Source organism: Anabas testudineus, chromosome 5 (genome assembly GCF_900324465.2).
Source record: "Anabas testudineus chromosome 5, fAnaTes1.2, whole genome shotgun sequence".
In the NCBI taxonomy this organism is placed as follows: Eukaryota; Metazoa; Chordata; class Actinopteri; order Anabantiformes; family Anabantidae; genus Anabas; species Anabas testudineus.
The window spans coordinates 25,428,080-25,445,158 of record NC_046614.1 but is presented as its reverse complement, the minus strand read 5'-3'; the positions used below and the strand labels follow the sequence as shown (position 1 = coordinate 25,445,158).

The 17,079-nt window shown below is 40.9% G+C and overlaps 1 protein-coding gene across 1 annotated transcript in view; it reads left to right on the top strand.

Annotated features, from left to right (window-relative positions):
* Positions 1 to 1,286: 1,286 nt before the first annotated feature.
* pcbp4 (poly(rC) binding protein 4) overlaps positions 1,287 to 17,079 on the top strand; it is a 40,754-nt gene continuing 24,961 nt past the window's right edge. Inside the window, exons 1-4 of the mRNA XM_026348867.1 lie at positions 1,287 to 1,547; positions 2,020 to 2,043; positions 3,678 to 3,710; positions 11,707 to 11,823. Of these exons, the coding sequence (XP_026204652.1) occupies positions 1,413 to 1,547; positions 2,020 to 2,043; positions 3,678 to 3,710; positions 11,707 to 11,823 (309 nt within the window). The 5' untranslated portion in view covers positions 1,287 to 1,412. The remainder of the gene's footprint in view (positions 1,548 to 2,019; positions 2,044 to 3,677; positions 3,711 to 11,706; positions 11,824 to 17,079) is intronic.

Genomic DNA, 17,079 nt, shown 5'->3' with positions numbered 1-17,079 from the left:
TTATTAACTGTAGGATTATTAACTGTTAGATTATTAACTGTTGGATTATTAACTGTTAGATTATTAACTGTTAGATTATTAACTGTAGGATTATTAACTGTAGGATTATTAACTGTTAGATTATTAACTGTTGGATTATTAACTGTTGGATTATTAACTGTTAGATTATTAACTGTAGGATTATTAACTGTTGGATTATTAACTGTTAGATTATTAACTGTTGGATTATTAACTGTAGGATTATTAACTGTTGGATTATTAACTGTTGGATTATTAACTGTAGGATTATTAATAGTTGGATTATTAACTGTTAGATTATTAACTGTTGGATTATTGACTGTTAGATTATTAACTGTTGGATTATTAACTGTTGGATTATTAACTGTTAGATTATTATCTGTTAGATTATTAACTGTTTGATTATTAACTGTTAGATTATTAACTGTTGGATTATTAACTGTTAGATTATTAACTGTTGGATTATTAATAGTTGGATTATTAACTGTTAGATTATTAACTGTTGGATTATTGACTGTTAACTGGATATTATCTGTTGGATTATTACTATTATTATTAACGGTAGTATTAACTGTTGGATTAATTGACTTTAGATTACTGTGAATTATTAACCTACGGTTGGATTATTGGACTTTATGATTATTACTTAGTTGGATTATGAACTGTTAGATTATTAACTTTAGGATTAATTGACTAGTTAGATTATTAACTGTTGGATTATTAACTGTTGGATTATTAACTGTTAGATTATTAACTGTATGATATTAACTGTTAGATTATTAACTGTTGGATTATTAAACTGTATGTTCTGCTGAGTGCAGGCCACACTAATAGAAAACACTGGTATCAAGTGGAAATTAAAGAACATGCGTCATATCCTCGAAATCATCTATTTAGCAGTAAACTGCTACAAACCCATGATGATGTCAATTATCTCTGTTAATAGCAAACTGAATTTCATATAATAATCCCACGTAGTCTCACATACGTGTAAAACTTCTCAAACTGTTTTAAAGCGGACGTATCAAGTGATCCATCAAACTTCATCCTGTCCTTAAGAGAGGATTTAGAACCGTTAACATGAAACATGAACTTATTTCAGAGGTTGTGTAAATATCATTATCTCAGTTTGAGCCTCAGAGAACTCAGACTTCAGTAGAGAACATGTCCTGTAGAAGTTATTTCCCTTCATCTGCCTTTTCTCATTCCCACAGAGTTAAAAGAGAAACAACAACAAGGATAAAACCGACACCTGCTCCACCAGAACCGGCACCACCGTCCACTCCAGCCCCTGTCACAGCTCCAGGGCTCTCCAAGGATTCCTCGCCGGATTCGCCAAAGGGTTCTCTGTGGTGTTCTGGAAAGCTCCATACGCCTCGGGGCCTCAGACATTCATGCGTCTCCCAGCGGCAGAGACCACCCACACCTCCACCCACCACACCACCACCACCACCATGAGCTGTGAACAGGAGTTCGGAGAAGGGGCCATGGGAGTCACGCTCACACTGCGTCTCCTCATGCACGGAAAGGTGAGAAATCAGTGTCCTGTCCTGCAACGCCAAACACTCACTGGAGACCAAATGCAGATTAATCCACCACTGAAAATAGTCCCCAACATGTGCACATCCAGCTGTGTCTCAGGAAGTAGAGCACGATTCATATGGTGTTGGGGGTTCGATCCCCAGCTCTTGTTACCTGGAACCTGTAGTTTACAAATCAAAGATCAGTAGTTGGAAGGTTTCTGAGTTTTTGACATGCTACTTTATTTTAGAGGTAGAATTTTAAACCTTCTGATGTTAAAAAGACAAAATAAAATGCTGCTGCAGCAAAAACAACAAAGTCAACAATAACCTGAGGTGATAAAGAACTGGTCTTATTTCAGTAGTAAACACAGAAATTCAGCTGTCGTACAGAGAACCTACAGCGGGTTTGTCTCATTTTCAGCCTCGACCTGTCCTCTGAGAATGATTCTAACCTGTCTTGTTTGTATTTTCTCCACAGGAAGTAGGAAGCATTATTGGCAAGGTGAGCAGTTGATATCTTTTCCTTCTACTTTGCAGAACTGAAAACGTTTTTGCCTTTGAGGGGAACGAAACATCTTTTTGGTTCACTGAATGCAAAAGACAAAAGCCCGAATGCCAACTAATTAAAATGATTCTTCTAGCAGAGAGAATTTCTCTGGGAACACAATATCATGGCTTTTACATTGGAATAAATTAAAGTGCAAATCATAGAACCTTTGTAACTTCGAAAACATTTTACATATGTAATAATTTAAATACCGACACAGGAGAATCCTCCCCCGTTTCTCTAAACTGTCCGAGCCGTCATCAAACTGTGGTTTTCTAAAATTGGCGTGTCACTCAAGATAACGTTGAGCGTAATCCTACCACAGTGATATAAAGTTGCCATGAAATATGCATTAATAGTGTGTAAAATTTCCAGTCAGGCTGTGTCATTCCAATCTCGACTTACTGAAAAAGAGCTGCTCTCCAGGGATGTGACTCTATTTAACTGTGGATGTGTTAAATAAAACTCGGTAGGATTTTTTTTCCAAATATATCGCAGCCCAGTGTAGTGTGATAATGACCGCTGCCCTCACAGCACATTCACCAACCGTGATTGGGTCTGATTTCTGTCAGTGTATATTTAGACCCCCCCCCCCCATCACTTACACTCTGTGGCATGAAAATTACATCACGGTGTTACACTCCAAGTTGAGTGGTGTCAGTCTCCAAGCGGCTCTCCGGGGTTTCTCGTGGCATTAAACGAGGCTGCCTCGCTGTCGCTCACTAAAGCCACTCTGTCTGCCTCAGACGGGCTCACGTCATAACGACAAGTGCCAAAACTCTCAAAAACATTCGTGTTACATGATTATTTTTATATTTATCCAGTGCATTAGACTCCAGTTAGCTGTTAGCAGCCCAGTACAGCAGCAGAGAAACTCCTCCACCTGAAGCTGCTCGGGGGCATCCCAGTGGCTGCTGATTAGTAGGCAGAAAGCGTCACCTGGATTTTTCCAGTTGTTTGCAGCCTCCAGTTTTCTTGGGTTCAGTTTTTCTTCCTGGTAAAAACACACATAACAAAAAATAGTATTTTAGAAAAAACTCCAATAATCATCCCTTTTGTTAATTTCATAGGTACTGGTAGATTTCTAATTAATAACTGAGTTAGAGTTAGTCTTTAGAGCAGCTCCATAATTAAACATCTGTATAAGAACGACGTTTAGAACAATAAGTGATAATTATTCATTAATTATTCAACTATTGCTATAAGAAAATTAAAATGAGAAATCTAGTCGATTTGTTTGTGTTTGGAACGATGGGTTCAATAAATACACTGATTAGTTATTATTAGTTAAACCAGATTTAGTTCTGGTTCATTAATTCAACTTAGATTTTGAGATGATAACAGATCATATGTGAATGAAAGTTTGTCCTGTTCTCTGGTTCCACAGTTTACTGACACACTTTAAGAGTTATTTGTCTTTTCCAGGTTTTATCGCAAACTACAAAACTTCACGTTGTTTCTTTTATCAAACATTCAAATCACGTTCTTCTTGTGCCTGTCGCTACTTTGGTTATTTCTTATTTGACTGACTTTCATAAAGGTCTAAGAACAGTCAGCTCTTACCTTGTGCATTTCTTATCTTTCCACAGAAAGGGGAAACCGTGAAGAGAATACGAGAAGAGGTAAGACCCTGCCGCCAACCCCCATCCTGCGTATTCCTCCATTCTTCCTACTGGTTTACTATTAATCCACGATAACCCTTTAAATGCAGCTCACACGCATTCTGCTAATTACAGCGTAATCTGGAAATCCAGGCTAAAACCGTTACAGACAGGAAACACAGGCAACGTTTAGCATTTGTACAAAATCGTAGCATGAAAATCAGCTGTCTGCAACATGATTATATATTCAGTTCCATGTAATTATACTGATAAGATGGAGCTTTTATCTCAATCGCACAATTTTCACCACAAACATGCCACAAGAGGAGAAACATCCCATCATATTCATCTATTTTTAGTGGGTTTTATATTTTTGGCCGCCTGCTGTGACGTTAGCCATGTTGACATTTACATATTTAGCTGTCTCTGCTGTCAGGAGCCTGCACAATAACAGCATGATGTGGAGCTATAGGTGTGGAGCCTCCCTCTGGATTATCTGTCCTCTCTGCCTTCTCATCTTTCCAAAGAAACAGAGACGCAAACTGAGAGTGTAGCAGAGAGAAGACGAGAGCCCAGGGTCCATCAGTCAAAGAAAATATTTAAGGATGACCTTATTTTTCCACAACAAGAGTTCAAAACTACATTTCCTTAAAAACCAAGTATTAAATGTTCATGAAACAGTAAAACACTCACTGATAAAGTCAAAGAGCAAACAAATGCAAATTCTGAATAATCAATAATGTTTATGAGATGCATCTTGGTTTTTGTTGCCTCTTTTATTTACACATACATTTGTACGTGATTTCCAGATGTCAGAAACATCAGCAGCAGGCTGAACTGTTAGCAGCTCATTAGCGCAGAGATCATTGAATTCAATCATCCAACAGCCTGTGGAGCTGGTTTTCCAGCTGTGGTACTTCATGAACTAGTGAACTACTAGTGACTACTTTGTTAGTCTGGTTTAAACATCCACGGCTTTTTAACTAACCTACATCCGTAACTATGGTAACCGTAAATCGTAAAGATGCTGACATCTCAGAATATCAAATATAAAACTTAACTAAAATTAACAACAGCAGATGGAAAAAATAGACTAACTTTAATAGAACTTGTTATTAAAGTAGCAGAATTTAATAAAAGTCGTGGAACCAAGTGAAAACTGGTTCCTTCACATGCACTGGGACTAATATCTTCATCTCTACGCCTGGCAACATGCTTCATTTGCAGTCGGAGTGAAACACGTGGATCTGTGGCTTCAAACATTCAGGGTTCATCTCGCTGAATGCAGAACACAGGTACACGGTTGACTTGTTAATGTTACTGTAGAACACCTGATGTAAACACCAGGGCTGCAGGGATTCCCAGAGGAGAGTTAATGTAAAGCAAAGATCGTTCTTATCTGAGCAAATGTGCATAAAAGGAAAGTCAACGAGAATCAATCTTGGTTGTGTATCGAGGTGCAGTTATTGCAAAATGGCTATCTCATGCCTCGCTGGAGAAACACACATCAAGTGTTTTACTGCCGTGTTGCAGAAGCAGCAGCAGCATCAGGAAGGAAAAACAAAAGCCTGTTCACTGCCACAGCAGCAGCAGAATGCAGAGTGAAATCTGTGAGAAAAGATTCATCCAGGTTTTCTTGAATTCAAAATAGGTCACACAACTCCTTCCGGTGTTTCAACCAAAAAAAAAAAAACCTGCAACGCTCTGCTGTGTTTTAATGAGGCTAAATTTACTCAGTTTAGTTCCCTGCTCGCCTAGAAGAATGTTAAACAAGCCATAAATACATTCAGGAGGGAGAAATTATTTTAGAAAAGCGTGTCCTCAGAGAAGTAGTTTGAAGATGGCTGCATGTGAATCAACACTCCAGAGAGGGAGAGGTAGGAGTTATGTCTCCATTCATCAGGGGAAGTTTAGGTGAAGAGGAGTGAGAGGAATCAGTCAAGAATGAAAGTGAAACATCCAGCGGAGAAACAGGGAGCGAAAGGGATAAATGGGCTTTTGTACAAGGACAAAATCAGATTTCTGACACATTTAAACTGTGAATCATTTAATACAGTTTGGTTCAGTTCAGTGAAGCAGCAACTGGAAAATTTGCACCACAAAGGCAATAAATGCAGTTATCATCGCAGGGACTGTTTGTAATTTGAGCACAATTTAAAAAGATAATCTACTAAATCCATCTTCTGTTGCTAAATGTTCACTGATTCAGCCTCGGCAGTGATGTAAACTTACACATTCAGCACATCCACTATAATTAACGTCACATCACCACAGGTGTGCAGAGATTTCCTTAATCAGTCAAAGTGAAATGAGTTAAACTGAGGTGTAACAGAGTAAAACAGCTACCACAGAGTACCTGTCCTGCACTTTCCACGTCTTTGTAGTTTCAGTTTTCACAAAACCTCTTAATTATTCATAGCACAACACTGAACACAGTACAGCAGAGTATAGGGGTCATTTTTGGTTATTTCTTTGTGAGAGAGAGAAACAGCAGCGGAACCATTTCCCCACATGGGTCCACGTAGAGACAATAACACAGACATCAGGACTGTCTGAGGAGGGAGTTACTCATCACTCTGCAGGATTTCAGGCTGACAGCTCTTGTTTGTCTGTAATAAGTTGCTGTGAACAGACAGAACTGAAAACACGTACAATTACACTGGATTAATTGCTGGTCTAATCAATGGAAAGCTGTGAACTGCCCTGGGTTTTGGTAGCAATTACACCTCAGCTAAAATACTCCCACGTTGAAAACCAACCAGTAAAGCACTAAAATAAAAAACTGCTTTCTATCTGTACTGAAACAACATCTGATGGAAACGCTGCAGACTAACAGCAAAATGTTGTAGACAAATTAAAAATCTAATTAAAAAAGTCAAACCCCCAAAATGAGAAGAATGAGGAAACTGAAAATGTGTTTTTGTTTCCTGACAGCGTAACTCTCAGAGCAGGAACCATGAATATTTAAATGATTATTTGTTTCTCAAGGACAAACACATCACTGAATATACAGTCACCCTGGATTCATACTACAGCTTCCTCTCAGTGCTTTTCTTTACTCTTAACCTCCAGCCTCACTTTGTGGTTATGGAAACTGACAGATCAAACACACACACACACACACACACACACACACACACACACACACACATACACCATTGTTCACGTTCTCTAATGAACTGCATATGAAATTCAGTGTTTCAAGGATTTTCACACAATGCCAGATTTTATGAAGAGGCTTCGGCTCTGAATCACCACATGGGCACACACACAGAGACACACACTCAGGTTAAAGCTCTAAACAAACACACACACACACACACACACACACACACACACACACACACACACACACACACACATTTGGTATAAGACTGAAAGTTCAGACTTTACACCTTGAACATTGAACACAGACATTTTATGTATCTGATCCAAATCATAAGTAAACAAACTGGAACAAATTAAATTAGTAAATTAAACCTAATGTTTGGCGATGTATTCCTTCTTTGCCGTTGAAGTTACCTTTTTGATTTATATTTTTCTTCTGCTAATTTTCACTTCAGCAGGTGAAATACATGTTCAGTTGGGTTTACATATAAAAATCCTAGTTTTAAACCTCAGTATTTCTGCTCATGAAGTCAAATGGTGGCCTGCGATACCTTCTCCTGCTCTGTGGACGTTGTTAACGAGATCACTCGCTGCTGTTTTGTGTTTCCGCTATCTGTTGTTCATCATTTCCATATCCAGGTTTTGGAAATGTAGGGGACTGTACCCACCCAGTAACACATGTGGCATCTCTCCCTGTCATCCTCTCTCTCTATCATCCATATGTTTTCATGCACACACACACACACACACACACACACACACTCACACACACACACACACACACGCTGGCAGCATGAATCCCTAATAAAGCACAACACAGCAGATTAATCCAGTTGAATGACATGGCTGTCAGTCCTTCCTCTGCTCCAAATGAAGAGTAATGAAGACAAGCGCTCCATGCTGCAAGACAACGTAGTTCTGCATGTGTCACTCGTTAGGCAGAAAAGAGGGGTGGGGTTGGGGGTGGAGGGAGGGTTAGGGAGGTGGAGGAGGCAGGAAACGCCCAGTTTCTTACACACAGTATGAAAGTGAGTGAATATCAAACAGAATCAGTTTGGAAGATGTCGTCAAAGTAAAAAGAGGAAACATCTTCACATTGTAGTGATTGTTCCCACTCAGAAACCTGGAGATGATCAGATGATCAGCTGAGCTTTACAGACCACATCGCCTCCTTTACCCTTTTCAGCATCACAAAGATCAGACTGTACCACACTGGTCATATCTCAGCTTCACTACTGCAGTGTCTTACTGAGATGATCCAAAATGATGAGAAAGGACACGTTACTCCACTTTCCAGCTCTCTGCACTGGCTTCTTGTTTAAAGGTTCAAATCCCTGACCTTTATATACAGAGTGGTCAACTCAGCTCAATGCAATGTTCAGTTTTTTTCAATTCAGTTTTTTTTTAGCGTCATCTCAAGGCACTTTACAGTGTTTAAGGTGTGAGACCTTAAAGATAGAACTGTATACAGAATTATATAGAAAACCCACCAACCACTGAGCAGCACCAGGAGACAGAGGAGAGGAAAAACTCCTTTAACGGAGTTTAGTCGTCATCAAACACTGAATTCAAGCTAAAACATTTTATGTCATCTGTCTATGGATCATTCTGCTAAAATAAATCCATGAACACTTCAAAGAATAGTCAAAGAAAGGAGGGGAACAGAGGGATGGAGAGACAATCAGAGGAAAGACAGGTGTGGGATTTATGGATGGAGTGAATGTGAGACCCCCAGTTAGACGAGTAGTAGGAGGACGACGTATTGATAAATTAACAATAATGAGACTGATTAGATAAAAGGAAGGTGTGAATGAACGAGTGAGCAAAGAGGAGGGGTTCTGGTGGAGGGATGGATAATGGGAGGGAGAGAACGATGAAGCTAATGTAGCTCGAGGATAGAAAGATGAATGGATTGAAGGGCAAAGAGGCAATTAGAGAGGAGGATGAAAAGGGAGGAGTGAAAGAAGAGAAAAGGTGGGAAGACTAGATGGATGGAGAGATGGGGGTGAGAGACATAAACACACAGCTTGAGGAGGAGAGGGAGACGCCAGCTAATGCATTTTTATTGAGAAAATAAATGGCAGGAGCAGGAGATTTATTCCACAATTGCTTTATTACCAATTGCACTCACACAGAGACAGCATATTTGTTCTGTCTTCATAACAATGAGAGGAGGCTGCAGTCTGTGGAGGGGGGGGGCTAACACACACAAACTGAAATACACACTCGTGTGCATCGTCACAGTCGCACAATAGCAATGACGAGCAGACGGTGTGTTTGGAAAAGACAGACTCTCCACAAGTTGCATTTTGTAGCTTGAAGTCAACTCGGTGTCTTTCAGGCGTCTCTTCGTACGTTCAATAGAAAAACAATTTACTACAGAGATTAAACCTGAGACGGCTCCTCTGCTCAACATTAGTGCAGAGAAAAGTGGCACTCAAACATTTGTTTGCAGTACTTTTTAAAAATCAGTCAAACAGCAGAATCACAGCTGTCTCAAACCAAGCTGAAGGAAAATGACTGTGAGCGTTTGGACTGCTGGTGAGTCTGTGACTGAGGTTCACAACGCTGATTTTAAAGTATGTAGGTGTTTCACCTGTATAGGACCGATCCTCTTCACCATGAATGGAACAAACAATTCATCCTTTCTGTAGCTGTTGAGGTGTTTCAGTCAGGACAGAAGTGGTGAACGTAAAGTCTTACTGGATATTAAAGCATGTTGTGTTGAACACACAGCCGAACAAACACCGTGCAGCAGATGTGCAGAAAAGAAGTGCACACTCACATGTATAGACATGATTAAAGGCAGTAATGTGATTAAGAGCTCTGAGCTCAACCTTAATGTATGTTAACACACACACACACACAGATGCTCTTTGATATCAGTGACAGACTCTGTGCAACCTTCCTGTTCCGCTGATACATGGCCGTTGTTCTCTCTTCTGCCACTCTTATCCTTCACTGTCCATCCATCCATCTCTGCTCTGCTGTCTTTCTCTGTGTGTTTAGTGATGGAGAGATCAGCTGTAAGTGAGACTGACAAGCCTGATTGCTCTAAGACACTGACTCACACAGAAACACACACAGCTCTGAGCTCAGCAAACTCGGAAAGAGATAAATGACCTGAGGCTGAAAATCGGAGTCTAAGAGGCTTTTTGTCTTTTTCTTCCCGATTTCTTCCTCAAAGAAAAGCTCCAATTAACAGAATGAGAACAGTTCTTGTTAACTTGCTGTGAGGAATGTGGACGTGTATCCACTTGTTAAGTGATGATATAGTTTCACATCGGTTTCTGGGTCCAAACCTTCACTTATCCTCAGTTTAATATGCAGCAGTGTCATCTGAGTCTAAGATAATGCATCAGTTTGCATTTCACCGCTTTCAATGCACGAAAATAAACGTAGTAAAGTAAACTGATAACTAGGTGATTTCTTAAATTGTTGCTGAGCTGTTTTGGAGCCATGTGAGCTGACTAGTTAGAATAAAACTAACCACATACATTGATGGGAGTAAAACCTGGGAACTGTTGCAGGGCAGGGCATGTTAAAATGGCTGAAGCGACTACACCAACAGTCATTTATTCACTCCCAGTTACAAAGGATGTGATTACAGACGTGTACGGAGGTATTCAGGAGAGTTCTCAGTCACAGATCCAAGATACTGAAGCACAAGAAGCAGATTCTGAAACATTTAAAAACGACACAAGCAAAGTCTGGAAGGACGAACTTTAGACGCTCACTGACTCAGATAGAGCGGAGCACTACGAGCGGAGCCCTTTTCTCTGATAATGATCAAAATAATCTTTGTTTTTTCTGTTTTTCCATTCAAATGTATATCAGGCTGTAAAAAAGTCTGATGATGACGCCACTGACAAAGATCCTTTGTCGCCGTGACAGCTGATTTGAAAGCTGTTCTGGGACAGATGAATCCAGAGTGGAGCCGAACACGGTTCAGAAACATACAGCAGAGATTTCTGAATGTTTTTATGAAGACAGAGTAGAAATAAATGAGAAAATAACACATTCAGTCGATTTCCCCACAAACTCAACACCAGGATATGATTCACATCGTCTGTTTTCTGCCTCCTCCCCAACTCACGCTTCAATTTTCTCCTGTCACTCCTCTTCTCCGTCCTTCCTCATATGGTTATTACTGCACCTTCTCTATATCTTCACCTTCTCCTCTTATTTCTCCTGCACCACCTTGTCTCTCTCCTCTCCTCCTGATCCTTCCCCTCACTGTCCTGTCCTCCTCTTCCTCCTCCTACCCTTCCTCCTCTGCCTTTAATAAATCTCCACCCACGCTCTTTCCTCTCCTCTCCATTTCCTGGGCCTCCTCCATCCTCTTCCTCATCAAAATCGTCTTAATCTTTCTCTCCCTAATCCCCCCCCAATATTCTCACCACCTTTTTCATTTCCTCCTCTGCTCTCCTTCCCCCCCGTCGACCTCAGCTTCCTGAAAACCTCGATTTACTACATCACTCTCCTCATCCCCTTGCCTTGGCTCCTTTCCTCTCTCCTCCCTCTTCCTCTTAATCCCTCTCTCCTCCTGCATCACAGGTGAATCTCCTGTAGGGAGCGGGAAGCAGTGCAGCAAATATGGTTTTCCTCCTCTGTCTTAGCCCACATATCCCCCCCACTAATGTGTTTTCTCTCTCCTCTACTCCTGTCCCTCTCTCCATTAACTTCCATCTTTCCTCCCCCATCATGATTCACCTCCTCTCTGCTCCCCACTTCCTTCCCAATATTTCTTCTCATTTCCCCCTCCCTTTCATTGTCCCCTCATCCTTTTCTCCCTTCCCCTACCTCCCTCTTTCCCTCCCTCCTAAACCCCCCAAATAATTTTTCCACAATCCCCCACCCCTCTCCTCCCCGTCCTCCCTCGTCCCTCCATCTCTTTCTGAATCCACAGAGCAGCGCGAGGATCAACATCTCAGAGGGATCCTGTCCAGAGAGGATCATCACCATCACAGGGCCGGCGGATTGTGTGTTCAGAGCCTTCACCATGATCACCTTCAAACTGGAGGAGGTAGATAGTGTGTACACACACACACACACACACACACACACACACACACACACACACCTCTCTCACTAACCTTCACTTATTATAGCTGTTACCTTGCAGAGAGACGACCGAGGAAAACCTTGATCTGTAAAAGTTTGGATTTTTTTATATATTTTTTTCCAGTTGAATTAGTTTTTCACCAAAGCCCAAAGAGACTGAATCAAATTCATTTAAAAAACATTTTAGTTGTCACATTATCAACTTTATCTTCAGCCTACTGGAGAGACTGCTGATGGTACCTCACATGTGATGGTCCTGTCTACTACACCTCCAGTAGGACCTCCTTACACTTACTCTGCCTTTGGCGTCTGTCAAATGACTAAATGTAAATGTATTAAACCTTTAAAGCATTAAACCTCTTACAACAAGAAAGATCAGATTCTAGGACATTTGGAGGAGTTAGTTCAATTCAATTCAATTCAATTCAATTTTATTTGTAGAGCGCTTTTTACAATTGACATTGTCACAAAGCAGCTTTCCACAACCAAAGAACAGTACATGAACAGTGTATGTGTATGAGTCATGGAATGTGATTGTCCCTGATGAGCAAGCCGAGGGCGACAGTGGCAAGAAAAACTCCCTGAGAAGGCATCAGGAAGAAACCTTGAGAGGAACCAGACTCAACAGGGAACCCATCCTCATATGGGTGATTACATGCTGTGTAGGCAGCAGGCAGTTCAGTATAACAGTTAAAGTCTTTTAAGTTAATATGGAGTCCAGTTAGTTAATTGCAGGCAGACTAGTTCCATTCTTAGTGAGGACCTGGGTCCAACAGACACCAATGGGTCGAGTGGAGATGGGGAGTCATGTTGTGGTTTGTTGCTCAGTGACCTCAGAGTGGCCACAGCCACAGATATAATGAAAAGTTCCTGTTTAAGGATGCGATGCTTTATGGCCTCCAGGCTTCCAAACCTCCAAAATGAATGAAAGTCAAATCAGCTGCTCTTCAAAACAGAACTGCGGGACTGTTGGATCCGACTACAGCCGTATTACCTTGATGCCCAATAAACCGACAGAGGGAACATTAAAGTTTCTTCTCAGGAAATATGGATTAAAGCAAGATTATAAGAAAAACCCAAAATAAATTTGCTGATTTATTTAGAGAGAATTAGTTGAGCTCCATGTGGGCTGAATTACACCAAAGTGGTTTTGGCTGTGGAGAAATGGAGTGTCTTATAGTAATTTAAGAATATGTCACATGCTGAGAAATGAAATCCACTGAGCTGGTTTTAAATCCTAGAGATCCTAATGGAAGAAAACAACATGGCAGTGAAATGTGAGGAGAGGCAGGGAGTGGACAGAGATTTAGAGAGTGGTAGATGGGTTGTTGAAAGGATTAAAAACAATGTATGAAATAAGGAGAGAGATGGAGAGAATTACACTCAGGGATCATACGAGAGATGGGATAGAGGCAGAAGAAAGGTTTAAAGAGGGCTGAGAGCTGGAGAGAGATGCAGAGAGTAGAAGTTAATGAGATTTAAAAAGATAGATTATAACAAAGAGGAGGAAAATAAAGAGAATAACAGAGAGAGCGCACGGCGTCAGTCGTAAAACCTACAGCAGCTCTCCAGCACATAGACTCATCCCAGCTGCTGTTCTCTCGTTGGCTGCTCTCAGCGAGGCTGCAGGCTGCTTTACATTCAGATAACATGTGATAATATGTAAATGGACAATTGTCTTTCATCTGTTTGATCATTTGGTTATAAATGATGAATCTCTTCTTACATCTACAGTATGCATCATTTTTATTATTATTATTTTCTAAGTAGACGTATGTTGTTGTTGGGGAAAAGCTCTGGAGATAGATACACCTACCACCCCGAGTTAGGTCGGGTGGTAGGTGTAATTAGATAAAATGCTAAGTCAAATCTAAAAGTTACAGAAAGCAGCAGATAATCAAGTACAGCACCTAAATCTAAAGTGCTGCCAAATGAGAGACGCTGTTGAGGAGAAAGTGAAGGAACGACGAAGGCAAATGGTGTAGAAGATACTGAAAAGTGAAGGAATGGAAACAGCGATATACTTGGGGATCAATTAAGAGAGCATTAGGAAGAGCAGCAGAGAGGACGCATGAAGGATTAAAGAAAATTCAAGATGAGAGACAGATGGAAACATGGAGGCCGAAGAGAGAATCAGCACAACTTGGATTCACTTCACATCTTGTTTATGGCATCTCTCTGCTGCCGTTTATTTTGAAATATAGATCGAAAATATGGTTTTATTTATCCGGAGAAACACACCAGGGACTTTAGCTTTACTCCATCATAGTGGGCATCAGCAGACGCACATCACACAAGTTTAGTTCAGAGAAAAGAAAAGCATCAACCTCCTGCAGAAAGCACTTCTACTTAAATCGGCAGGATCAAGAAAATCTGATTATTTCCCACCCACTGATTTTGTCGCCGTACAAAACATTTTGCACAGCGTAGCTTCCACCGAGCATCATGAAACAGTTTGTGTATGTGTGGGGAAAGTGCTGTCTGTCAATTACTGTGACGAGAACACGGAAAAACAGGAAAACGCTTCCGTAAGACGTTTCTGCCCTGACATGCTGATAGAAATAAATATGTGCTGGGTGTTCCTACAGAGGAGGCGGCGGGGAGGGGGTCATTTTATTCACATCACGTTCATCTGATGGGCAGTCAAGACAAGACAGTGCTGCTATTTACATTTCAGATTCAGGGAGGCCCCGAGTCCGGCTCCGTCTAATTCATTTACCCAATCGTATTAAGACCAGCTGATTTAGGGTGCTATTTATTACCTGAGTTAATTAAAGGAAGTGAGACAGTCTGGAGAGCGACATTAGGAAGGAGTGGGAAGAAAGACAAAGGAAAAGGGGATTTGAGAGGGAAGGAGGAGAGAACATTATGGGATGAAACAGGAAAAAAAGGAGAAGGAGCTGAGGAGGAACAAAGGGAAGACAATTAAAAGATGGGAGAAACCTTTTCTGACTACTGGACAATAAAAAGCACAGTTTAGACGTGTGATGTAAGACAAGGCTGAAGCTGCGTGTTCTCCGTGTGCTGCAGACTCTGCAGAGCAGCAGGACGCAGCAGCAGGATTTCAGCTAGAACCTGATTAAAACATGCACCGCAGCATGTTCACTCATACAACTTTCACTGTCTGTCTGTTGAAAACAGAGACTCACACATGACTACAGGTGGGCTTCAGCAGCAGTTCTATGGAATGGTGGAGGGAGGACATCGTTATCACGTTGCTAAGTTAAACTGCTGGCTGCAGCTTATGTTGTAACCCTGTGGCTCTTTGCTGCAAAGAATCGTGAATCAGAGGAGATTCAAACAGTTGACTTACGTTCTGCACAAACATTATGATCCACACTGGGATAAGACCGGGATTTGGGCCCAATGATAAACACACAGATACAAAGTAGTTGTCAGTATGTGTTAAAACTAATTTACATCCTATTATTGAAACAGCTGTTTGCACGTGTTCTTCTTTCTCATATCTCAGTAGTTTCTTCAACTTTTCTTAATTTGTTAATTTAAACTTTGGTTTCCACTGAAATCAAAGTGACAGTGTCACTCACACTGTGTTATCTGTATAAACCCTCTCCTGAAGTGCAGGATCCTGTGTCTCCTATGAAGCACGAATCCAGAGAAGCAGCCTCACTGAGAATAAATAGCTTTTTGATTCTGTATGTATAAAGGGCCCATAAGAATGTCAGCGCTGATGCACAGCTCGAGATCATGACCAGTAAATCCAGGAATAGAGGTCCTATATAAAAGGACGTGAATAAAGAGTTATTGCCCATAAATCCAGATGTTTTCCTCCTCTTGGAAAAGCAGCTGCATTTATAATCTGTCCACACAGAGCTGAGTGGATTTCAGTTAATTACAGCGTGTGACCGTAAGCGCAGCACAGCGCTGCATTAATTTCAGTGACGTTATATAAGTGTTGGTCAGTAACATCAGTATTTGCTGATGAAGTGTGTAAATCCTCTCACATGTCCTTTATCACTGGACACGACACCAAACATTTTGCAGTGTATTATTATTTTTACTACTATTTGATCTGATGATCTATTTGGCACTTTTCTATGTTCAGCAGCTACAGTAATCTAGTAATGATGCAAATATTTGATGAGATAAGGTAATATAAGGTAGGATGTGCTCTTTAGCAGTTCAAAATTCTGCCTATTCATCAAATCCCATACACCATAACAGAGTCTGACACAGAGGGAGAATAGAAGAGAGGACGACTGTGGGAAGAGAAACAGGGAGGAAGTCAAGGTCACAGAGGGAGACCGAGATGTTTGCCCAGGGCAAATGAAGTCTGTGATCTGCATTAGAATTAAAGGGATGATAGACAAGTGTGGAAGTTGTCTGTTCAATCAGCGCTAGCCTTTCCCCGCCTGGATCACTGACCTCACAGAGGGAGAGACAGAGCGAGCAAAACAAAGAGGAAGGACTCATCATCACTATGCTTTTTCTCCTCGGTTTTTAAATTTTAAATGATTTTTTTATGTTTGGCTGAAATGAAAAAAACACAGCATATTTTTTAAAGGGGTGATTTTCTTGAACAAGTGTAAGGATTAAACCTTTATTTAGTGTTGTGGAGCAAAAAACACTGGGTGTTCAGAAGAAGATGCAGAGTCCTGTCAAATCCTCGCTCCATAGTGGTCAGAACTTCAGCAGGATGCTGTTAATGCACATTATGTTAAAACTCTACAGGAAAAATGAACTACATGGTTCAATACCTTGAAAAAGCTGAAAACTTGTGCACTACTTTATGCAAATATCTCCAAAGTGTGACACTGTGCTCCTAAGATGACAGAATTTATGTAACATCAAAAGTCTCAGTGCTGATGCAAAACGATGATGACTGTAGGATGTCAAGAGTCCACTGGAGCGTTAAAGAGCGACTGAGGGGAAACGTCACAGACACGGCTATGTGCGGTCCAACACAGAGGAGGGACGAGGAAGAAGAAGCCAAAGCAAAGTTATTGCATTAAAGCTTTCCTCTGTGTCTATTTTCATCCTGCTCTTTGCCCTTTTTGTTTCACGACACCGTCCCAGCGCTGTGTGGAAATGATAAAAGCCGTCTTTGTGCTGAACTTCTTCCCTGTCACTTGTTTCTCACTTCAGTTACACTCAGGCTTCTGTTGTTTTCATATTTACAGATTTGTCTTTTTGTAGTTGACTCCAGTGACGGGTATAAAACGGTCCATTCATTTGTGTATTAATATTAAGAATTGAT